Raw genomic sequence first — 24,512 nt, forward strand, 5'->3', positions numbered from 1 at the left:
GATGTTTGTTGACTTGTTTCAAGGCTTCCCACTCTGGCTTTATGAAGGGTGGTTGAATGTTGGGTGTGCATCTGGAGGAGCTTCCCTTCCAAGTTCAAAGGCTGATCTACACCAGCATTATAAAAGGGAGTTGATGCAAGAAAGTTAAGAAGCTGAGGGCCAGTGAGTAAGCCAAGAAAGCCAAGAAGAGAGAGTTCAAGAGTTGGAGTCTTGTAAGTCTAGAAATCCAGGAGGGAAAACTAAGTGGGAGAATTCACAAGTACATTAAGGGTTTGAGCTATGGGTGAGAGGGAAAAGAGACCTTGGGGAGATAATAGAGTTCTAAGGAGGTTTCTTTGTAAACCAAAGGTGTAACTTATTCTTTCGTTAGTGAATTTTCTCGAGGGGATCACCAAGAGGACGTAGGCATAGCCGAACTCTTATAAAAATTTTATGTTCTTTGTGTGCTTGCTTATTTTTCTGAGTGCGTGAGTGTTAATCCTTGTCAATTGTGAGGATTTGTTACGCAGTCCATTGAGAACAAGATCAAAGGGAGTTTCCGCACAACATGATATTGGTGGCGGGGAAATTGAACGTAAGACCTTTGGTGCAGGGATAATTCTCTTAACCAACTATAAGGTCATTATTTAATAGATTATACTGAGAAGAAATTTAATATGACTAATAGCTTGATTAAGGCCCTGAGTGTTATTTTGAAAGATCAAATTATTACTATGATGCCAAATTTTCCAACATATGCTAAAGAATCCTTTAAGAAAAGAAGGTGGAACCTGATGCCATCGGGACATGATCCTCTACATTAGCAGGTGGGGGATTTCATGCCAAAATCTTGTAAAATGGACCAGAATTGTTGTGCCTAATTACAATCCTGCACAATATGATTTGGGATTCAATAAAGTTATGACAGAAGGATAACACTGTAAATTTGCCAAAAGGTTCGACAAAAAAATAAAATTTGCTGAAAAGGAAAATCCTTGATGCTTTAAAATGTCGACATTATTGATTAATCGATTTACCAAGAAAGCAAAAGATACGTGTGCTCTCACTACGGTAACTACACGGTTTCCAACTTTACTCTCTCCTCTCTCTCTCTCTCTCTCTCTCTCTCTCTGCTCGCTACTTACTTATCTCTCTCTCTGTGTATCTCTTGACTGAGGCTGTTAGCTTTGCTTCTTGTTGTTGGATTCTTGGCTGATCTTGAGAAGTATTTTTTCTTTGTGAGTTTCTGGTTGGCTTGCTGGTCTTGTGCTTGTTATCTTACCAATTCTATCTGGCTTTGTAATTTTTCTTTTGGTGTTCAGGTAACATTAAACTAAAGCTGCTGCCGTACTTCGTCTCCATTTCCATAATTTCTTTGTTCAGGTAACATTAAGATAAAGCATCTGCATCATATTTTTGTTTTAAATGTTGAAATTGGTGCATAGCATGATTATATGTTGAATTTCTCTGTTTCTCTCTGCTGAACTGGAAGTACAAAGTAATGTTCTCTTGTTTGCTAAGATGGACCATACTTTGAAAGTATGACGACATAACATATAATATGGTCCAAATTGACATGTTTGCTGAGTTGTTGTTTCCTTTTCTTTTGCTCTGAAACTTGTTTTGCTGCTTATATGCCTTCAACGCCCGTATTTTTTCTCTGGTTCATTAAATCTTCGTTTACCCAAAAAAAAGAAAAAAAAAACCTCTTCAAAGTTCAATCCTTTTCATTTTTCAAGCCATTTGTGATCATCTTTGCATTTATTCAGTCGAGTGTTTGGATTTTTGTATTTTAATTAGGCAACTTCTTGTTTCATTGAGTAGTCTTTGCAGCAGCAGCAGCAGCAGATTGCCAATGGCGTTGAGCACCCAAAGAACCTCTGCCTTTCTTTCTTCAGCTGATCAGTCGGCTCCTCGTCAATGGAACCACGATGTGTTTTTGAGTTTCAGGGGTGTAGACACTAGAAACAGCTTTGTCTCCCATTTATACCACGAATTGCAGCACATGGGCATTAAAACATTCAAGGATGATCCAAAGCTTGAAAGAGGGACAACTATTTCTTCAGAGCTCTTCAATGCAATCCAAGAATCAAGGCTTGCAATCGTTGTTCTCTCGCAAAACTATGCTTCTTCTTCCTGGTGCTTGGAGGAACTTACAAAGATTCTCCAATGCATGAAATCCAAGGGCACAGTTCTGCCAGTGTTTTATAATGTGGATCCCTCTGATGTACGAAAACAAAGCGGCAGTTTTGCAGGCGCGTTCATTGAGCATGAGAAAAGGTTCAGGGAAGACATAGAAAAGGTGATGCGCTGGAGAGATGCTTTAACAGAAGTTGCCAATTTATCTGGGTTGGATTCAAAGAATGAGTAAGCATGAATTAGCAACTTCTCCATATGTCTTAATAAGACCCATACTTGGGTTTTTTGTAAGCCAATTTGCACTTTGTTGTACCTTTAGACCTTGTTATATCTATGGCTTATACTTTTCACTTAATCATTGTTCTTCCTTGTAGGTGTGAAAGAAAGCTCATTGAAAAGATTGTTGAATGGGTGTGGAGCAAAGTGCATCGCACATACAAATTGTCAGATTCCACAGAGTTAGTGGGAATTAAGTTTACACCTGAGCAAATAGACTTGCTTTTAGCTCCTTCAGATGATGTTCGTTTTATAGGGATATGGGGGATGGGCGGCATTGGCAAGACTAGCATTGCTAAGCTAGTTTATGAGAGCATTTCTATTCATTTTGAAGTTAGCTGCTTTCTTGCTAATGTTAGAGAGGTTTCTGAACGTGGTCATCTTGTTGATCTACAAAGACAGCTTCTTTTCCCGATCTTGAAGGAGCAAATTATTCGAGTTTGGGATGAACAGTGGGGTACCTATTTCATTAAGAATTGCTTATGTAATAAAAAGGTTCTTCTCATTCTTGATGATGTGAATGAATCAAGCCAACTAGAGAAATTGGTTGGAGAAAAGGATTGGTTTGGTAAGGGGAGTAGAATCATCATTACAACTAGAGATGAACGGTTGCTAGTTAAGCATGATATGCAGGTATCATACAAGGTAGAGGGATTAGGTGATGATGAGGCTCTTGAGCTCTTTAGTCGGAATGCCTTTAAAAAAATTGAACCCGAGGAAGGTTTTCAGGAATTGTCTAAGTGCTTTGTAAATTATGCTAGAGGCCTTCCATTAGCTCTTAAAATTTTGGGATGCTCTATGTATAAGAGAGATCGAGATGAATGGAAAAGTGAATTGGATAAGCTACAGAAAATTCCTAAGTCAACAATTTTCGATTTGCTCAAACTAAGTTATGATGGACTAGATGAGATGAACAAGAATATATTTCTTGATATTGCATTTTTCTATAAAGGAAAGGGCAAGGAGGAAGTAATTGAAATACTAGATAGTTATGGCGTATGTGGTCGTATTGGGATAAATGCTCTCATTCATAAATCGCTTTTAACTATCGTCCGAAACAACATTGTTGAGATGCATGATTTGATACAAGAAATGGCATTGAAAATTGTTCGCCGAGAGAATCCTGAAGAGCCTGGTGAACGCAGTCGATTGTGCCATCATAATGACATTTCTCATGTATTTCTAAACAATACGGTAAGAAGTTACGTAGAAAATATTATTTTGTGTATTTTTTTTGTTGAAGAAATATGATTTCTTTCTAACTCAATTTTTGACTTGAATGTGGAATTAACTTTTCATTTACTATTCTTTATTACAGGCAACTAACAAAATTCAAGGCATCGCCTTAAGGATGGCGGAACTTGAAGAGGTGGGTTGGAATTGTGAAGCATTTTCTAAGATGCTTTACCTGAAATTTCTTGAATTTGATAATGTGATCATTTCTTCAAACCCCACATTTCTTCCTAATTCCTTAAGAATTATGAAATGGAATTGGTATCCTTCCAAAATTTTCCCATCAGATTTTCAACCAATTTTCCTTGTTAGAGTTGAGATGCGTCACAACAAACTTGTTCGGCTTTGGGATGGAAGAAAGGTAAGATTATTGACCCTATGCCATCTTACAAATTTTTTGACAAAAAGTAAAAGTTTTTTCAGTCGCTAATTATATATTCTACTTTGTTTTCTGAATTGTACAGGACTTGCCCAACTTGAAATATATGGACCTTGGTTACTCAAAAAACTTGGCAACAACCCCAAATTTCACTCGCATTCCAAAACTCGAGGAGTTGTATCTTGAAGGGTGTGAGAAATTAGTTGAGATTCATCCGTCAATTGCAGATCTCAAATGGCTAAAAAGGTTGGATTTTGGTGGTTGCTCAAAAGTAAAAAAGATTCCAGAATTTTCAGGAGAAATGAAAAATTTGTTAATGCTTAATTTAGGGGGGACGTCCATTGAGAATTTACCTTCATCAGTTGGATGTCTTGTTGGCCTTTCTGCTTTGCATCTAAGCAATTGTAAAAATCTCTTGAGTCTTCCTAGTGCAATTTGTAATTTGAAGTCTCTTGCATGGCTTCTGGCGAATGGATGTTCAAATATTGAAGAACTCCCAGAAAACTTGGGGGATATGGAGTGTTTAAAATGGCTTCGTTTGGATGGGACTGCTATAAGACAGCTCCCACCCTCTATTGTTCGTTTGAAAAATCTGGAATATCTAGTTTTGAGTAGATGTGGATCAGAGGCTAATAAATCAAGGTTTTGGTGGGGCCTTCCCTGCTTATCTCAAAGAAAAGATTTTGTGATGGGTTCGCTACATGGTTTATGGTCTTTAACGGAATTGGATCTGAGTGATTGTGGTCTTTGTGAAGGGGATCTTCCCGGAGATATTGGCTGCTTATCCTCTTTACAAGAATTAAAGCTTAGTGGAAACAATTTTGTTACCCTTCCTGCAAGCATTAGATATCTTTCTAAGCTTAAGTCATTTTACGTGGATAGGTGCCAAAGGCTTCAACAATTTCCTCATCTTACATCAAATTACTTAGTATATATAGACATAGACGATTGCACTTCCTTAATAATGTTTCCAGGTCTGCCAACGTGGAATGGAAACATAAGAAATTATGATGTTAAGTTGAGTTGTGTGAATTGCTTTGGATTGGTTGAGAATGAAGGCGGCTGCGATAGTTTAATACTTGGAGTGATATGGAGATTCCTTCAGGTTCTCTCTTTCTATCTGTCTCTCGTTGTTTGCTATAATAGTAATAATAATAATTAACAAGTTATTAACCTATGCTTGGTACAGGTACAAGTTGGCCAATTAAACATTGTAACTCCTGGAAGGAGAATTCCAGAGTGGTTCAAAAATCAAAGTGTGGGAGATTCCTTAATTGTGGAGCTACCTCCGGATTCTTGTAGCACCTGGATGGGGTTTGCTTTATGTGCTGTCTTTGAAGAAGATCACCCAAATCCAGCTCGTGACCTTTCTGAATTTGATTATTTTACAATTGACTGTTCCTCCGGAGAAAAAGAGCTTGCGTATGTTTGGTTAGAGATAGGGCATGTTGTGTCAGATCACCTTTGTGTATTTTATGTGTCTAGTGAGGATTGGAAGAGGCAATGCAGTCAGATGAAGATTTTATTCCAAACTTATTATGAGAGTCGTTCTAGGCCCTCAGACAGAAGAAATTGCTCGAGTATAAAGAAGTGTGGGTTGCGTTTGGTGCACGAGCAAGACATGGAACAACTCAACCAAATCATGATGATGAACCAAGCCATCAACATCAGCATTACTGCTTCTCTTCGCAATTCAGCTGATGCAAGTTCAAGTGGTAGCTCTCAACAAAAATCTCTCCGCTGCAAGAAAAGCTATGCTCTTGCCAAAGGGTTTTTAACAAAACTTGTAAAGATTTTCTCCCTCCTTTTAACAACTGCAGTTTTTATGAAATCTTTCAACAATGGTGAAAAATGGGGTTGCGTAGGACTTTTGATTTGGAGGGTAACCACTTTGATGTCCTACTTAGGCCTTGCCCCCTCTTATTTTTCACTATTGCTAAAAAGTTTAATCAAAAGTGTTATTCTTAAGAGAGGAGCTAAATTTTTGCTAACTTTGTTAAAAACTCCTCCTCCTCAAGTGTCTGTACATAAATACTTGAAAGGCCAATAACGCTCTTCTCACAATTGATATTGTTAGTAAGTCACCACCTTCTGTCTCCTAGCACTATCTGTACTTCTATGCTGCAATGTACATACATTTTGCTGTGATGTAAATCTTGTTTTGTTACTCCAATCGCACATAAATAGGACATATTGTAACTTTTTTTCCTGCATTGATAGTGTATAAAACCAAGAGTGCTGTTGAAGCATTGAGAATTGATCTGATCTTCAATTGCTTTGTTGGAACTCCTCCCTTGTCTGCGTCATTGATCGTGTCTTTGATAGTTTGTGCAATCTCTTTCAATATGCAGTCTTCTCTTATTTATTTAGCATATCTTAGTTTTAAATAAATTATGCAACAGACTGGAATTATGAGAGGTTCATTAATATCGCAATATGTTGATTAGAATTGCGCAGTGCTAGTTGTATCTTGAATTACACTGTAGTAATTAACTTTTAGGAATATGTGGTTGTTAAACTCAGTGTCTATCATATAAATGATCAAAACCTATAAGATGAATCCTGCAGGTTCTTCAGGGGAACTTTTGCCATTTTGTTAGATGAACTCCAAGAAACCCCAAACTGTAGGAACCCATTTTGGATTGTCTCACTATGAGTTATTTCTCCAACTTTCGAAATGAAATCGATGCTTCTAGTTTTGACCTGTGAGAATCAACAATTATGTTAACTCATTCATTATTGAAACTGGTCTTATTATATATTTATTATTATTACTTTCTATTTGGGGACAAACACTCAACAAAATGAAGGACTGTTAGTTTAAAAAACCGAAATTCAGGACACCATGGCAAACGTATTTTGTGGGTTGTGTAGAACTGAGGATTCTCAGATATATTAACCCATGCTGCGGTGGGTTCATGTTGAATATCACACTACAAAGTTGTAAGCATTCAAAGAGCAGCAACTTTGAGCTAGCTTAAATAGTTGACCCTCCAACATGGATGAGTCCCTTTCCCACAATGATGGAGCCCATGCATCCTCATATTCTCGTTGCAGGCGCGGTGGTTGGATCATTTTCCCATTCATCATTGGTCTCTCTCTTTCTCTTGATCTCTTTTCTTTTAGTTTGTTAACTCATTCTAGTGATTGTCGAACATAATATTAGAGTTATAATTCTCATAATGCTATTTAGACACACAATATTGACCACCTTAGCTGACTATTTTAAGTGGCAGTTGACGTGTTAAGTCATGTCAATTAATGAATGTTGCCATGTGTATTCTATTTTTTATTTATTCTCTTTTCAATAATCCTTATAAAAAAAAAACTGAAATAACAAATTAAAAAACCCTAGCGTCCTTGGTAAGTAGCCTCACGTCTGTTCTCAACTCTTCCTCGCATCTCCAGCACTCCTTGCCTCCATTGTTGTTGCACTGTGATAAGAGTATCGCTAGAACGTGGCTGAGAGTTGAAGTCCTCTCAATTACCTAGATATATAACATATATATATATATATATATTATTTTGGCAGTGCTTATTATTTTGGTTACCAAAGGTAGTTGCAGCAGTCCTAACAATGGCGCTGTTAATCCTTCCAAGGTCAGTCGCTTTGTCTCAACCATACAGTACTAAATAAGCAGGATGTAGAAAACCATGTTGCATGAGGGATTGCTTATTTAAACAATCAACTTTGTTCTTGTCTATCATGATTCATCACAAACTCGTTACTCTCTCCTAATTGGTTTTCTCTTTATTGTAAGAATATACCTAAGTGCTCCTGAATTACATACACATACCTATATACAATATTAATTTAATTGGTATTATACTGTGTATGTATTACAGGAAGTTTATATTAATATTTTGAATTATTCAGGATGGAAGAATCTTCAAGAATCCATTCAAATTTGGAGATTAGTAAAGAAAATGATGAGGTTGAGATTGGTGAGACTGGACTAGAGAATACAATGAGCTCAGAAGAAACAACACAAGAACCTAAGGTGTTGATGCTCAAAATGGTTAGACCAAGGTTGAGTCTAACTTAGTGATGAGGTGTGATAGATGATGGATGAAGGTGAGGACCTTCACCAAGTGTGTGAGGATTTGGGCAAACGATAAACATATAGAAGACAAGATATACGTGGTTCACCTGAATGATGGGCTACGTCCATGGAGAAATGTGTTCTCATTATGATAATGTTTGTTTACATTTGTACAAGGGGATTAGACCTAAATATAAAGATAACAAGTGAGAAGCCCAGTCCAGAGATGGATCCAGAAGAAAGAGTCCCTTTCTCAGGGGAGAGTAGTCTTCTTTTATAGGTGAGGGGGAGTCTCCATCTCTTGTAGTTTTCCGATGTGGGACTCCTTTTGCTTTGCTTAGAGTTGTGATTTATGGTGATGCTTCTTTGGCTAAGGTGATGACCTCTCAAAGCATGGCACTCGGATGATCTAGCCTAGCTAGTTGCTCGGTCAGTTATGGTACAAACAGTAGTCCCCCAAGTTCTCGAGTAAGAAGGTACTTCTTGGTTGGGGACTTGTAATTTTAAGTGCATTGGCCGAGCAACACCATAATTCATCTTCCAAGCTGTATAGTGCACTGCCCATAGTTCCCCAAGTCCCCGGGTAAGAAGGACATTTGGAAGGGAGAGAACTTGACACGAGGGTGCCGAAGGTGAAGGGGTTGCCGAAGGCACAAAGTTGCATGTCGCAGGGTAAAGTGGCTGGGCACGGGGGGTGCCAAAGGCATAAGACTGGCATGTTGCAAGACAAGGTGTCGAAGGTGTAAAACTTGCATGTCTCAAGGCAATGTGCCTAGGCATGAGGGTGCCGAAGACGACACAAAGCGTGCATGTTTGTAAGGAAATGTAGCTAGGCACGGGGTTGCTGAAGGTCAAGGGGATGCCGAAGGCACAAAGCTTGCATGTCGCAAGGTGATGCGCCTAGGCACGAAGGTGCCGAAGGCGACACAAAGCGTGCAAGTCGCAAGGCGATATGCCTAGGAACGAAGGTGCCGAAGGTGACACAAAACTTGCATATCGCAATGCGATGTGGCTAGGCACAAGGGTGCCGAAGGTATAAAACTTGCATGTGGCAAGGCAATGTGCTTAGGCATGTGGGTGCTGAAGGCGAAGGAATGTCGAAGGCGACACAAAGCTTGCATGTCGTGAGGCAATGTGACTAGGCACGATGGTGCCAAAGGTGACACAAAACTTGCATGTCACAAGGAAATGTGCTTAGGCATGCGGGTGTCGATGGCGACACAAAGCTTGCATGTCGCAAGGCGATGGGCCTAAGCACTAGGGTGCCAAAGATGACACAAGCTTGCATGTTTGCAAGGCGATGTACTTAGGCACGGGGGTGCCTAATGTGACACAAAGCTTGTATGTCACAAAGCGATGTGACTAGGCACGGGGGTGCCGAAGGCGACACAAAACTTGCATGTCACAATGCGATGTGGCTAGGCATAAGGGTGCCGAAACACAAAGCTTGCATGTCGCAAGGCAATGTGGCTAGGCATGGGGGTACCGAAGGCGACACAAAACTTGCATGTCGCAAGGCGATGGGCCTAAGCACGAGGGTGCCGAAGGTGACACAAGCTTGCATGTTTGCAAGGCGATGTGCTTAGGCACGGGGGTGCCAAATGTGACACAAAGCTTGCATGTCGCAAGGCAATGTGGCAAGGCACAGGGGTACCGAAGGCGACACAAAGCTTGCATGTCACAAAGCGATGTGGCTAGGCACGGGAGTGCCGAAGGCGACACAAAGCTTGCATGTCGCAAGGCATTGTGCTTGGGTATGGGGGGAGCTGAAAGCAAAGGGGGTTGCCCAATACACAAAGCTTGCATGTCGCAAGGCATTGTGCTTAGGCACAGGGGTGTTGAAGGCAAAAAGGGTTGCCAAAGGCACAAGGGTGATAAAGGGAAAAAATGCATTATTATTATTTAGGAAAGAATAATAATAATAGCTTTTCTTTTCTTTTTTTAATTTTTTTTTTGGGGTACCTTGTGGGTGTGGCCCGATGTTTCAGCAAGTGGGATGGGTTGGGCCACGTGGAGCTGGGCCGCTTGAACTTGCGTGAGCCCAGGTGTGGAGAGTTGAGGCAAGTAGTGAGGGCTTGGCAGGTGGGCCATGTACATGACCATTGCCGTTCGGCAAGGGGGGCCAAGACTATGCAAGTTGGGCTTCGTTAAGATATTTTGGTAAAAAAGGCTGGGCCTTCGGCAAGCTTGACTTGGAACTGTGTTTTTTGTGACCCTCCCCTCAATTCTCATATGGCCCTTGCCGTTCGGCAAGGGTAGGCTTGGTAAAAATTCTTTGGCTCGTGGGTCTTTTGGCAAGGTTGGCCTTCGTAGCCCTTCAAGGGATTTTGTGAGTTGGACGAGGCTTCGGCAGCGTGTCGGGGGTTCGGCAAGGTTCTGGGTCTTTGGTTCTGGCATTCGTAGCCTATGGATTTGACAAGGGCAAGGAGGGTCGCCAGCTTCTCCGCCACTTCTGCATAGCCCTTGCCGAACGGCAAGGGTCGTGTGAAAATTTTTTGAGGCTTTTGTGTTTTTCTTGGGTGAACCAAGACTGCTCGGCAAGATGGGAGAAGACTTTTCAAGTACCAAGCCACACTCAGCGACTCTGCCGATCGGCAAGGATCGCAAGTATCCTCAGTGGCCTTTGAGCTCTTTGTAAGAGTATCAATGATGATGATATTGCCAAGTGTCAATAAATCAATGAGTAAGCTGTTAGAATGTGGTTAGAGTTGTTAGCAAAGTGAGTAGCCAGCTAAGACTGTAATTAGGCTGATATAAAGATTGTAATGTGCTCAGTTAGAGCTTAACAAAATACAAAAACCTACAATTCCTTCTCTAAAATTCTCTCTGCTTCTACAGTTTCTTTACTCTGTTCTTCAGTTTCTCTTCATCTTAACATGGTATCATTCGCCATGGATCGATCCTGATATTCTGTTCTTCTGCTTCTGCACTTTCTTCCTCTTTGTTTTCTCTCTCTGGCTTCTTTCTCTACTCAAACACAACAACCAATTTCGTGTTCTTTCCTCTGCCTATTACCTGTTTGATGTTTTGTCTCATTGAAAATTCTTCTTCAATATTTCTTTTTCTGAAAATTTCTTCTTTCTCAACCCTAAATTCTTCTCTTTTCTTCTTGGATTCTCCAGTGGTGACTACTACTCAACTTCAGATTCTCCAATCTCCGATTACCTCTTTCATTCCTACTGTTTCTACCTCTGTCACTACATCTATTTCTTCATGACTTTCTCCTCTACTTCTCCTTCTTGAATTTTATTCTTTCTAGCAAGTTTAAAGAATAGTTTTGCCTATCGGCTATTTGCTAAATTGCTCCAGTGAAATCCTAGTCTTGCTTTTCTCCAAAATTGACCTTTCAAATTATTCTTCTTGCTCTCTTCAACTTGTGCTCCTTATTTATGCTCAAATCTTGAAATCTAGCACAATTACAATTGACTCTTACTTAGAAGTAAGGCTCGATGGTGAAATTTGATTGGGAACCTTACATTCCTCTGTTTTTCTGCTTCCTCTGACATTTGAGTTGCAATTCTTGCACTTATGGTTAAAGAACGATCATTTCTAGCCCACGACTGTCATTACTCAGGTTATCTTCTTCATTATACTCTTTTGGGTTTTCTTGGGCTGCATCTCACTTATTAGTTGGTGTGAGTAAAGATTCGTTTCTTGGTCCAAATATGGTGACTACCTCTCAATTAGTGATTCCTCACTCTTCTATTGCATCACTGGTTCCTATGGTTTCTAATGTCCATGTCAAGTTGGATGATACTAATTACTTGCAATGGCACTTCCAAATGAACTTGTTGCTAGAATGTCATGGCATACTTGGTTTTGTGACTGGTTCCCATCCATGTCCACCTCAGTTTGTTGTTGGTTCTAATTCTAAGGAAATGGAAGCATATAAGGTCTGTCAATTACATGACAAAGCTTTGATGCTATTAATCTCTACTACTTTGTTTGCCTCTGCTATTTCTTGTGTAATTGGTAGTACCAATGCTAGGGAGATGTGGTTAACTTTGAAAGAAAGGTTTGCTATATTATTACCAAGACTAGTATTTTTCTTCTGAAGACTTGTCTCTACAATATGAAGAAAGGTTCAGAATCTATAGCTCAATATCTTAATCATATTAAGGATGCAAGAGATCAGCTATCCTGTGTTGGCGTGCATTTTGCTGATGAAGACATTATCATCTTGGCTCTCAATGGTTAACCTGCAGAATACAACACTTTTAGGTGTGTTATGCAATGCCGAGAAAGTATGCTCTCATTCAAGGAGTTTCAATGTCAATTGCTTGCTAAAGAAATAATGCTTATTGCTTGCTATAGAGGTTCAAAATATCACAGTCAAGGTGGAGCTGCTTCCTATTATCCTCAGGAATCAAGATTTTGTAATGCTACAGTCCCACAGTCGGTAAGTCAACAAGAGTTTTTGTTTACTACCTCCGCATCAACTGTTCCATCGTTACCAATCAAGACTATCTTTAGTATTGATGCATTTGCTGAAGAGGAAGCCACTGTGTCTCCAATTGGTTTTTCAATTTCTAAACTCCAACTTTCAGATGAAATAATTGCTGCAGATGATGTGCTGCCTCAGACAATGACCTTACATGATGGCAAGGCCTCTGGTTCTCATGATGAGGGTGAAACTGGCAAGACTGTTATCTTTGGAAATGCCAAGTTTGTTGGGGACATTTCTTTAGTGACGCCAAAATTGCACTTTGATCGCATCTCGCATTTTGATCTCAACGTAGTTCCAGATATACAAAAATGTGTGCTAGCCAATGATATTGATTACAATGCCACGGTCCTGCTAGTAGTTCCATCGACCATTGTTAGTTTCATTTTGGCATTGGCTGGTGGTTTTCAGTGGAAACTCAAACACATGGCTCAGCCTCCTAGTTTTACAGAAACTCTATATCTTGTTTGTACACTCTGGTCTTCCACATTTTGGATATTGCTTGCTCCTATTCTTTCTGTATCATAGTTCTTCACTATTCCAAATCCTTGTGCTCATGCAGTTTGTTACTCAGCCATGCTTGCGTCTGCAGCATGTTTCCTCTGCCGAAAAGTTTGAAGATATTCTTACGAACGGCCTCATTGCCTTTGTTTTACCACATCACTGTTCCAATCTTATGCTTGGCTCCTCCAAGCATGAGATTGAGGGGGGATGTAAGAGTATCAATGATGATGATATTGCCAAGTGTCAATAGATCAATGAGTAAGCTGTTAGAATGTGGTTAGAGTTGTTAGCAAAGTGAGTAGCCAGCTAAGACTGTAATTAGGCTGATATAAAGATTGTAATGTGCTTAGTTAGAGCTTAACAAAATACAAAAACCTACAATTCCTTCTCTAAAATTCTCTCTGCTTCTACAGTTTCTTTACTCTGTTCTTCAGTTTCTCTTCATCTTAACACTCTTAACACCATCTGCATGGAACCTACCGTTCGGCATAGAAACTGGTTCGGAAAGGGGGCTTCAGAGCATAACAGCGTTGGCAAAGGAGGGTCCGACTTTCGTGGCGGCTAGGTCCTTTGCTATTTTTGTGAACAAGCATTTACTTCTGCTCAACCCTTGCCGAACGGCAAGGGTGGATTGAAAATTTTTGAGAGCCTGTGGTGTCCTCGGCAAGAGGGCTTCGTCATTAGCTGTGCTGAAGGAAGGCTGCTTCGGCAAGCAGCAAGGTCTTCGTGGTGGCTTGGGTTCGAATATAAGGAGGTCAAGTCTTCGGCAAGGGTGTGGTTTGTTGTGATTGTGAGCCGGGCAGGGCAGCCGTAGTGTTGGCTCTTGGACGTTCGGCAAGCTTGACTTGGAACTGTGATTTTTGTGGGCCTCTCAAGTTCACAGCATGGCTCTTGCCGTTCGGCAATGGTGCTGGGTCTTTGTGAAAAGTGTGAGCTGTTGGGGTCATGACCAAAGGAGAGAAATCTTGTGACGTGAGTTTCGGCAAGGGCCAAAGATCAGAGAGTTGCTAAGGCTCAGTAAGTTGCTGTTTCGGCAAGGTTGATAAAGAAGGGGGCCTTCTCCAGTTCAGCAATTTCCAAAGGGGTTGTGGAAGAAGAGGTGCCGTGTGCTCCAGCTTTTGGCAAGGCTCCTGCAAATCGGCAAAGGTCTATCAAAGGAGTTTTGGTGAGCTTCCAGACCTGCACATGTCCTTGGCGTCGGATCCGGGGCTAGGCCCCTTGAAATTTGGTTGTGGGTCTTTGGTGATCACAGGGGTTTGGTGCGTTGGTTTGTGCTGGGCTCTAATTGGGTATTGTGTAAGATTTTGACAAAGTGGGTGCCTGTTGTGTTCTGTCCAAGTGCCAATATATGGTTAGTATAATGGTACAAGTAAGGGTGTCGAACCACAGGGACCGATTGGACCTCTATAAATTACTAGTTTTGAAAGAACCCTAACTAAAAATGAAAGTGACAATTTGAAAGTAGTTTTTGTGTTGTAAATGAAAAATAACTTCAAATGCAAAAAGAGTATGGTAGTGAATAATATATTGATGTAGAAAGAATAGGGAAGAGACCAGGGATTTCGAATTCACCATTGCAAAACTAATTCTATGTTTATAAAATTAAACCAAACTCAACTACCAACCTGTTTGCAGAGTTCGTTTTACATATATATGATCAGCCATATGATGTGTGGTTTTGATCAAATTCTCCTAATCTGCAACCTAGTTGGGATGTTCAACTTTGGTTCCAAGTTAAGAGTCATTAGCATGCAAGAAAACGTTAAAGAACCAAAGAAAATACACAGCATGATGTTTGCATAGCATTCTCTTCATTCATTCACATGTCTAACAAGATTAAGCATGATGTTTACTATAACCTTGTCTAGATAATCTGTAGGCGACTCTAATGGTGATCAAACATTAAAATTGACAAACAAATTGAACAATAGATTCAGTGAATGAAACAAGAAACAGATTGATGAACTGAATACTTTAACTTAGAAACATGGATCAATGTTGCAAGGCTACATCGAAATCCCTAGCTAAGAATTTAGTTACACATCACGTTCAAAGAGATTAAAACAAAAATAAAAAACATGAGTGAAAATAAATTCATGAGAGGAAACCCTTGAACCAATTCTGATGTTGAACTTCTCCAAGAACCACCTCTTGCGATGAGTCCTGATGGTGGAAATATATGGACGGCTAGGGTTTTAGTGTGCGTGAAAGGAGAGAATAACCAAGAAGTCAGATCTAGGGTTGTGAAATTCGTCCAAAATAAATAGGGTTTTTAAAAGTGGCTAAAAGGCAAGTTTTTATGTGGTAAACAAGGCTGCAAGATGTTCCAAAGATATCCTAACGAATCAGCCTTTATTTTGCACGTTTTTGCCTTATTTGGCACCTCCAAATCAGGCTAGAAATCCGCATTGCTTTCCCATTCTGCTCTTAGTCTTCAAACAAGCCAGGTTCGCCTTGGATTCTTTATTTGGACTTCAAAACAGGTCACGAAACTTGTTTCCACGTTTGAATAAGGGTCAGCTCCAAAAATGGCATGTTTTCATTTCTTTTGCCTTCAACTTGATCCTAAAGTATATGCAACTGCATACTAACACAAAATAGGATAAAACGCAACAAGTTTAACTCAAAAACATCACAAATATACTAGAAATGGATGGTATAAATGTATAAATATATGAGTTATCAAATACCCCCAAACCTGATTTTTGCTAGTCCTCGAGCAAAACTGAAATTAAAAACACACAAGACAATAAAATCTAACTAGACCACTTTTGCAGGTTAAACGATTGCACTGAGCATGTGCAACAAGCCTTTAAACCCCTAGGTGTCCCTAGTAGGAGGAGTTGTGTCTCCTGAGGGTTTACAGTGATGACGCCCACAAACATCTGCATACTTGCAAGCCAATTGGTTAAAGCATACTTATAGCAAACTAATAAGAACCAATGAAAGCTTAGTCATACATTCGAACCACTAGTCTGCCACTTCAAAGAATCATATCATAAGTATAGTGTAAAAATAATAATTACTCCATGTCCCATGATTTCAAAGACACCATACTCAAATGCCAAAGATAGAAATCGCCTCAACTCTAGTCCTCACAGATATCACTCAAATTTTCACTCAGATCCTAAGGTGTGGTCTCTCCTCAAACATATGTGAGTGAAGTTATGTAAAAGGGAATCAAAATCCTCACATATGAAATATGAAATAAAAGCACAATTTCTGGACATATCTCATGAAAGGAATTAAACACTAAGAATATGGACAGCACACATACTTAGCAGCACCCATGAATACATCCCCAAAGATCAGCTAGGTCTTTCACAATGTGTGTAATGTAAGGCTTAGGTCAGGAGCTATGAAAGAAAGGATAGGAAATACTAAAGCTTGGGACATACCAAAGTGTCTTCCTTGTGAAAGCAGCAAGCTCTCCTCTTGAATTGATCTTTGTTGTTTGTTCGTGGCATCCAGGACCCGTGCGATAATGGAAGGATTTAGAAATTACATCCTCTTTGATTCTTTTTCTTTTCTTTTCTTTTTCTAAAACTTTGTTTCTTTTTTCTTTCTTTTTTTCTACAATTCCAGCACACATACCTCGGTACATACCACTTTCTTGATGTAGAGCTCGAATTATCTTTGTCTTCATCACTTTGGTATTCCCCAAACTATAGGGTATAGCTGTAATGGGCTAAATATCTCATATTGAGATAAAAGGATATGGGGAAACAAATGTGAGAAAAGAAAATGGCTAAAAATGATTGGCTTCAAAATGGGGTAATGGCACACACATAAAGGTAAGAAATTAGGCCTTTTGGTGGTTAAGACATGCATAGCCTAACATCGTCTCAATGAGTTCATTCATGAATGTTACCAAACACATGGTATCTGCGAAAGCGAACAATTCTTAGCGTTCAATCAAACAAAAATAATGAGATAATTTGAAATGACATTGAAGCAAAAAGATAGGAGTACAAACACTTTAAACCCTCTCAAAGAAGTAAATAGGCTCAAAATCACTCACTAGGGTAGTCTCCACAATTCTTCTTCTAGAATTTGAGCATGATACTTTAACCGCCATGATTCCAAGAGTAACAGCTTTGAAAAAAAAAAGATATGATATGAACTTTTTCATGACATCGCAGTAGTACTCATTGTAAACCATAGCCCTCATATACATTCACATTAGTAAGCAAAAGCAAACTTTAACCAGAACTAAAAACAAACGAAAATCCCACACCCCCAAACCTAAACTAAGCATTGTCCTCGATGCTTAAAAAAAAAATGAATGGAATGGATGCAATGCAAATTGGCACAGTGTGCATGGAAAGAAATAAAATAAAAACTAAAAACCAACACAAATAAACGGAAAGAACACAAACCCAGCTAGGTTGCCTCCTAGCAAGCGCTTTATTTAATGTCTAGGCAAGACATAGTAGTGTGTCTAAGTTGCCATAAACCTGAGAGAATCTATAACGACATAAACCTGCTCCTGTGAAACATTCTCCAAATAAGGCTTCAAACGCTGTCCATTGACCTTAAAACGGGTGCCATTCTTGATGTTTTCTATCTCCATAGCTCCATGGGGAAATACTTGAAGCACTTTGAATGGTCCAACCCATCTAGACTTTAATTTACCTAGAAACAATCGCAAACGTGAGTCATACAAAAGTACTTTCATACCTGGTTGAAACTCCTTCCTAAGAATTGCTTTGTCATGGTAGAGCTTGGTTCGTTCTTTGTAGATCCTTGCATTCTCATATGATTCATTTCTGAGCTCTTCCAACTCATTGAGTTGGAGCTTCCTCACTGTACCAGCTTCTTTGAGATCAAAATTGAACTTCTTTATGGCCCAATATGCACGGTGCTCGAGCTCCATTGGCAGATGACATGCCTTTCCAAACACCAGTCGATAAGGGCTCATTCCAATTGGGGTCTTGTACGCTGTTCGATATGCCCAAAGTGCATCATTCAACCTTAGTGACCAATCCTTCCTTGTAGGGCCGACGGTTTTCATCAAGATGTTCTTTATTTCTCTATTGCTGATTTCCACTTGTCCAGAGGTTTGAGGATGGTATGGAGTTGCCACTTTATGTGTGATGTTGTACTTCTTCATCAATGCCTCGAAAGGTTTGTTGCAAAAGTGACTGCCACCGTCGCTAATGATAGTTCTCGGAGTTCCAAACCTAGTGAAAATCATATCTTTGAGAAAATTCAAAACAACTTTGTGATCATTAGTTCGCGTAGCTATTGCCTCAACCCATTTTGATACATAATCTACTGTCACTAGTATGTATATGTATCCAAAGGAAGATGGGAATGGTCCCATGAAGTCAATTCCCCACACATCAAACAGCTCTACCACTAAAATGTTGTTTAATGGCATTTTGTTCCTGCGACTGATGCTCCCCATTTTCTGACACCTATCACACTTAGAGCAAAAATCAAAAGCATCTTTAAACAATGTAGGCCAAAAGAAACCAGATTGTAAAACCTTTAAAGCTATCTTTTTGGCACTAAAATGACCTTCGCATGCCAATGCATGACTGAATGTTAGTATGCTTTGCTGCTCACTCTCTGGAACACATCTTCGAATGATTTGGTCAGGGCAATACTTGAACAAATAGGGCTCATCCCACATGTAGTGTTTCACCATTGAAAAGAACTTCTTTCTCTCCTGAAAAGTCAAATCATCTCTAATTACACTAGAAGCAAGATAATTGACAAAATCAGCATACCATGGCTCTTTATCTTGAATGACAAAGAGTTGTTCATTCGGGAATGATTCGTTGAGAATCAAAATTTGTCCATCTCCATGGTTTTCATCAACAAGACGTGACAAGTGATCAGCAACAACATTTTCACTCCCTTTCTTGTCTCGAATTTCTAGGTCAAACTCTTGAAACAAGAGTATCCATCTGATCAAACGTGGTTTAGCATCTTCTTGGTCAACAAAAACCTAAGAGCTGCATGATCAGAGTAAACAATAACTTTAGAGCCAATAAGATATGAACGAAATTTCTCTAAAGCAAAAACAACAGCAAGCAACTCCTTCTCAGTTGTAGAGTAATTGAGTTGAGCATCGTTTAACGTCTGACTTGCATAGTGTGGCAGCTTATTTACTCTTTGACCTAAAACAGCACCAATAGCATAGTCAGAGGCATCACATATTAGCTCAAAAGGCAAAGACCAATCTGGTGCCATAATGATAGGAGCAGAGGTTAGTTCACGTTTCAAGGTATTAAATGCATTCATACAATCTTTATCAAAGTGAAATACAACATCTTTGGCCAAAAGATTGCACAATGGATGAGTGATCTTGGAAAAATCCTTAATGAAACGACGATAAAAACCAGCATGTCCTAGAAAGCTTCTCACTCCCTTCACTGAAGCAGGGGCTGCCATATTTGAGATGATGTCAATTTTTGCTTTGTCAACTTCAATACCCTTGTTGGATATTACATGCCCCAACACAACACCTTGTTAAACCATAAATTGACACTTTTCCCAATTGAGAATCAAATTTGTTTCCTGACATCTTTGAAGCACTAGAGACAAATGGTTAAGACAATTATCAAAAGAAGAACCAAAAACTGAAAAATAGTCCATGAATACCTCAATAAATCTCTCAATCATATCTGAAAAGATTGCCAGCATACATCTTTGGAATGTTGCTGGGGCATTGCAAAGGCCAAAAGGCATCCTCCTATATGCAAAAGTGCCAAAAGGACAGGTGAATGTAGTCTTCTCTTGATCTTCCGGAGCAATCACAATTTGATTATAACCTGAATATCCATCAAGAAAACAATAATATGAGTGACCAGCTAATCGCTCAAGCATTTGATCAATAAAAGGCATAGGAAAATAATCTTTTCTAGTGTCTGAATTCAACTTCCTGTAATCGGTACAAACACGCCAACTAGCTGCAGGTCTCGTTTGAACAAGCTCTTTATAATCATTTTTTACCACTGTGATTCCAATCCTCTTAGGCACTACGTGAACAGCGCTGACCCATTTGCTATCAGAAATCGGGTATATGATACCCACATCTAGCAACTTCAGCACTTCAGCTCTCACTACTTCCTTCATGTGTGGATTGAGCCTTCTTTGTGGTTCACGAGTTGGTTTTGCTCCCTCCTCCAATAAAATTCGATGCATACACATGGTAGGGCTTATTCCCTTGATATCTGCAATAGACCAACCAATGGCTGATTTGAACTCTTTTAGCACCCTAATTAGCTTATCTTCTTCCAAAGGGGTGAGATCAGATGCTATTATAACTGGGAGAGTTTCAAACTCAGCTAGGTAAGCATATTTTAGATGTGATGGAAGTGGTTTAAGGTCAAGTTTTGGAGGTTTAACAATAGAAGGGATCAGATGTGTGGTAGATGGTTCTAATGGCTCTATAAGAGGCGAAAAAGTGGAGGGATATTGTTTTAGTGCTTCCAAGGCAGCCACCATCTCCATGAGCACTTCTTCATCAAAGTCATTTTGAGATTGACTCAAAACATATTGTAATGGATCATTGGATTGTGCCAGCAAAAACTTAGAGAAAACAAGTGAATCAAGCACATTAATCGAACAACAATCAATTGAACTAGAAGGGTGAGAAAGAGATTCAAACACTTTGAATTGTACAGTTTCTCCTAGCACAGTCATGGTGAGGAGACCATTTTGCACATCTATGATCGCCTTTGCCGTGGCCATAAAGGGTCTCCCAAGAAAAATAGGTAACTCACGATCATGTAGAGGAGCCTCTTCCATGTCCAACACTACAAAATCAGCAGGCAAAATTAGTTTGTCAACTTGAACTAAGATATCTTCCACTATACCTCTTGGATATTTCACTGATTGATCAGCAAGTTGCAATGAAATAGTTGTTGCCTTCAAACCCCCCAAACCTAATTGAAGATACACTGAATAGGGCATTAAATTGATGCTAGCCCCCAAGTCAAGCATAGCCTTTTCAACTAGCTTATCTCCAATGGTGATATTGATAGAAAAACTGCCCAGATCCTTGAGTTTTGGTGGGAGCTTTCTTTGAAGCACAGCACTCACATTTTCAGACACCAGCACCTTCTCATTAGGTCCATACTTCCTCTTATAAGTGTTTAGCTCCTTGAAAAATTTCCCATACGCTGGCATATTCCTAATGACATCAAGCAAAGGTAAATTAACATTCACTTTACTTAAAATATCAAAAATTTCTTTAAATGACTTATCCTGCTTGCTTTTGGCAAGTCTTCCAGGAAATGGGATGGGTGGAGAATAAGGTTTTTCAGCCTTGTGAAAATTTGGAGCTTCAAATGAAGAAGTGGCATTGCTTGGATCGTCATTCGGTTTCTTATTCTCTTCTTGAGTGGGACCTGCATTCACATGATCAGATTCATTAGTAACTTCATTGCCAACTCCATTATTAATAACCTTACCACTTCTAAGTGTTATGACCGCTTTGGCTTGCTCTTGGTTCCTTTGAAGTATCACCGGTTGGCTTGGAAATTTTCCGGGTTCTCTTTGACTCAAAGCATCAGCAATCTGACCTAATTGTGTCTCCATTTTGGTTAGAGCAGCTGAATGTTGTTGGAGAGTACTATTGGTAGTTTGCTGGAACTGAACGGTGTTTTGAGCTAGCATTTTGACCGTATCTTCAAGCGTAGTGGCAGGCTTTGGTTGGAAATTTTGAAATTGATTGTTATTCTTCCATGAGAGATTGGGATGATCTCTCCAACCAGGGTTATATGTATTAGAGAACGGGTCATTCATCGGCCTCTGATTGTAAGAATTCATGAGATTCACTTGCTCTTGAACGAATTCGGGATAAGCCTCACTAGCCGAGCATTGATAAGTAGGATGACCTGGTATGTTGCAAATGGCACACACCTCAGCTATCTTAGGCACCATATTGAGCATAGAATCAAGCTTCTTTTCCAAACTAGCCACCTGCAAGGCAAGATCATTATTAGAACTCATTTCATACACTCCAACTCGTTTACCTCTTGTATCTTTGTGTTGAGCATTAGATCCCAACATCTCATAAATGTTATATGACTCTTGAGCATTTTTTTTCTTCAAAGCTCCACCTGCTGCATTATCAACAGTCGATTGACATGTTTGGGTTAGTCCATCATAAAAAATTTGCATTTGTAAGTAAAGAGGTAACCCATGATGTGGACATTGCAGCAACAGCCCTTTGAAACGCTCCCAACATTCATTGAAAGGTTTTCCATCATCTTGTTTAAAGTTAAAGATTTGCCCTCTCAATGTAGCTGTCTTTTGAGTAGAGAAGAACTTCTCCAAAAATTTCTTAGCTACGGCATCCCAAGTGGTGAGCGAACCAGGTGCTAAAGTCATTAGCCAACCCTTTGCTCTATCTTTCAATGTATAAGGAAAAACCCTCATCCTCATATTTGCTTCAGTCACTCCCTGCAAAGGTAAACCACTCACAACATTGTAGAATTCCTTAATATGGGCTAATGGATCTTCGTTAGGTAAACCATAAAAAGAAGGAAGCATGTGAAAATGTGAAGATTTGAGATCATAATTTCTAGCTTCAGTAGGCAGCAAGATGCACGAAGGGGAATTTGGTATAACCAGTTGAGCATAATCTTCCAAAGCTCGGTTGTCATCGTTATTGACAGCCATCTCTTCTTCTCTGTCAGAATTGGAGTTATCAAAAGAATCTACACTCGCTGGGGTAGAAGAACTATTGTCCTCTTCTACACTACTAGTATGGGCACTAGCTGATATAGAATTCTCAAAAGTGTTGCTCTTCAACCGTTCAAGTCTTTGGCCTATCTCAGCAAGTGTACCTGAGAAACAAAAATAAAACGAAATTAGGGTTTGAGAACAAGCAATTATAGAAAACTGAAATCAGTCCCCGGCAACGGCGCCAAAATTTTGTTGTGTTCCGTCCAAGTGCCAATATATGGTTAGTATAATGGTACAAGTAAGGGTGTCGAACCACAGGGACCGATTGGACCTCTATAAATTACTAGTTTTGAAAGAACCCTAACTAAAAATGAAAGTGACAATTTGAAAGTAGTTTTTGTGTTGTAAATGAAAAATAACTTCAAATGCAAAAAGAGTATGGTAGTGAATAATATATTGATGTAGAAAGAATAGGGAAGAGACCAGGGATTTCGAATTCACCATTGCAAAACTAATTCCATGTTTATAAAATTAAACCAAACTCAACTACCAACCTGTTTGCAGAGTTCGTTTTACATATATATGATCAGCCATATGATGTGTGGTTTTGATCAAATTCTCCTAATCTGCAACCTAGTTGGGATGTTCAACTTTGGTTCCAAGTTAAGAGTCATTAGCATGCAAGAAAACGTTAAAGAACCAAAGAAAATACACAGCATGATGTTTGCATAGCATTCTCTTCATTCATTCACATGTCTAACAAGATTAAGCATGATGTTTACTATAACCTTGTCTAGATAATCTGTAGGCGACTCTAATGGTGATCAAACATTAAAATTGACAAACAAATTGAACAATAGATTCAGTGAATGAAACAAGAAACAGATTGATGAGCTGAATACTTTAACTTAGAAACATGGATCAATGTTGCAAGGCTACATCGAAATCCCTAGCTATGAATTTAGTTACACATCACGTTCAAAGAGATTAAAACAAAAATAAAAAACATGAGTGAAAATAAATTCATGAGAGGAAACCTTTGAACCAATTCTGATGTTGAACTTCTCCAAGAACCACCTCTTGCGATGAGTCCTGATGGTGGAAATATATGGACGGCTAGGGTTTTAGTGTGCGTGAAATGAGAGAATAACCAAGAAGTCAGATCTAGGGTTGTGAAATTCGTCCAAAATAAATAGGGTTTCTAAAAGTGGCTAAAAGGCAAGTTTTTATGGGGTAAACAAGGCTGCAAGATGTTCCAAAGATATCCTAACGAATCAGCCTTTATTTTGCACGTTTTTGCCTTATTTGGCACCTCCAAATCAGGCTAGAAATCCGCATTGCTTTCCCATTATGCTCTTAGACTTCAAACAAGCCAGGTTCGCCTTGGATTCTTTATTTGGACTTCAAAACAGGTCACGAAACTTGTTTCCACGTTTGAATAAGGGTCAGCTCCAAAAATGGCATGTTTTCATTTCTTTTGCCTTCAACTTGATCCTAAAGTATATGCAACTGCATACTAACACAAAATAGGATAAAACGCAACAAGTTTAACTCAAAAACATCACAAATATACTAGAAATGGATGGTATAAATGTATAAATATATGAGTTATCAGTGCCTTGATAAATTCAGTAGTTGGGTGTTGCATGGATTTTTGACGAGGGGACTTGGAATTGGCATTCATCAAGGCATGGGAGTCTCATGGTACCATAGATAGATGCCTCATACATGTAATTAGAAGTGGCCTCCGTTGTCTTGACTTGGGCATCACGCATATCCCGCATAGTGCACTTCAAAGGGCTGAGAGTTCACATGTACTCCAACAAGCCATGATGTGCCGTTCGGAATCCTCGACCAAGTGGGTGTCTTG

At 39.4% G+C, this 24,512-nt stretch overlaps 2 protein-coding genes across 3 annotated transcripts; one reads left to right on the forward strand and one right to left on the reverse strand.

The window, feature by feature from the left end:
* LOC18768068 (TMV resistance protein N) lies at positions 901-6,292 on the forward strand. 2 transcript variants are annotated; one of them, XM_020570725.1, is made up of 7 exons: positions 901-1,217; positions 1,302-1,362; positions 1,804-2,346; positions 2,493-3,588; positions 3,713-3,988; positions 4,092-5,111; positions 5,196-6,292. In XM_020570725.1, the coding sequence occupies exons 3-7, from the start codon at positions 1,835-1,837 to the stop codon at positions 6,054-6,056; spliced, it is 3,765 nt and encodes a 1,254-aa protein (XP_020426314.1). In that variant the 5' UTR covers positions 901-1,217; positions 1,302-1,362; positions 1,804-1,834; the 3' UTR covers positions 6,057-6,292. The 2 variants fall into 2 exon arrangements, with proteins under 2 accessions (XP_020426314.1, XP_020426313.1); XM_020570724.1 differs by having other exon boundaries at positions 901-1,362.
* LOC109950790 lies at positions 12,939-24,426 on the reverse strand. Its single transcript, XM_020570914.1, is given in 5 exon segments — positions 12,939-12,998; positions 17,532-18,937; positions 18,940-19,441; positions 19,907-22,803; positions 24,351-24,426. Coding segments are annotated over 5 exon segments (4,941 nt in total).

This window comes from Prunus persica, chromosome G8 (assembly GCF_000346465.2).
Source record: "Prunus persica cultivar Lovell chromosome G8, Prunus_persica_NCBIv2, whole genome shotgun sequence".
Taxonomy (NCBI): domain Eukaryota; kingdom Viridiplantae; phylum Streptophyta; class Magnoliopsida; order Rosales; family Rosaceae; genus Prunus; species Prunus persica.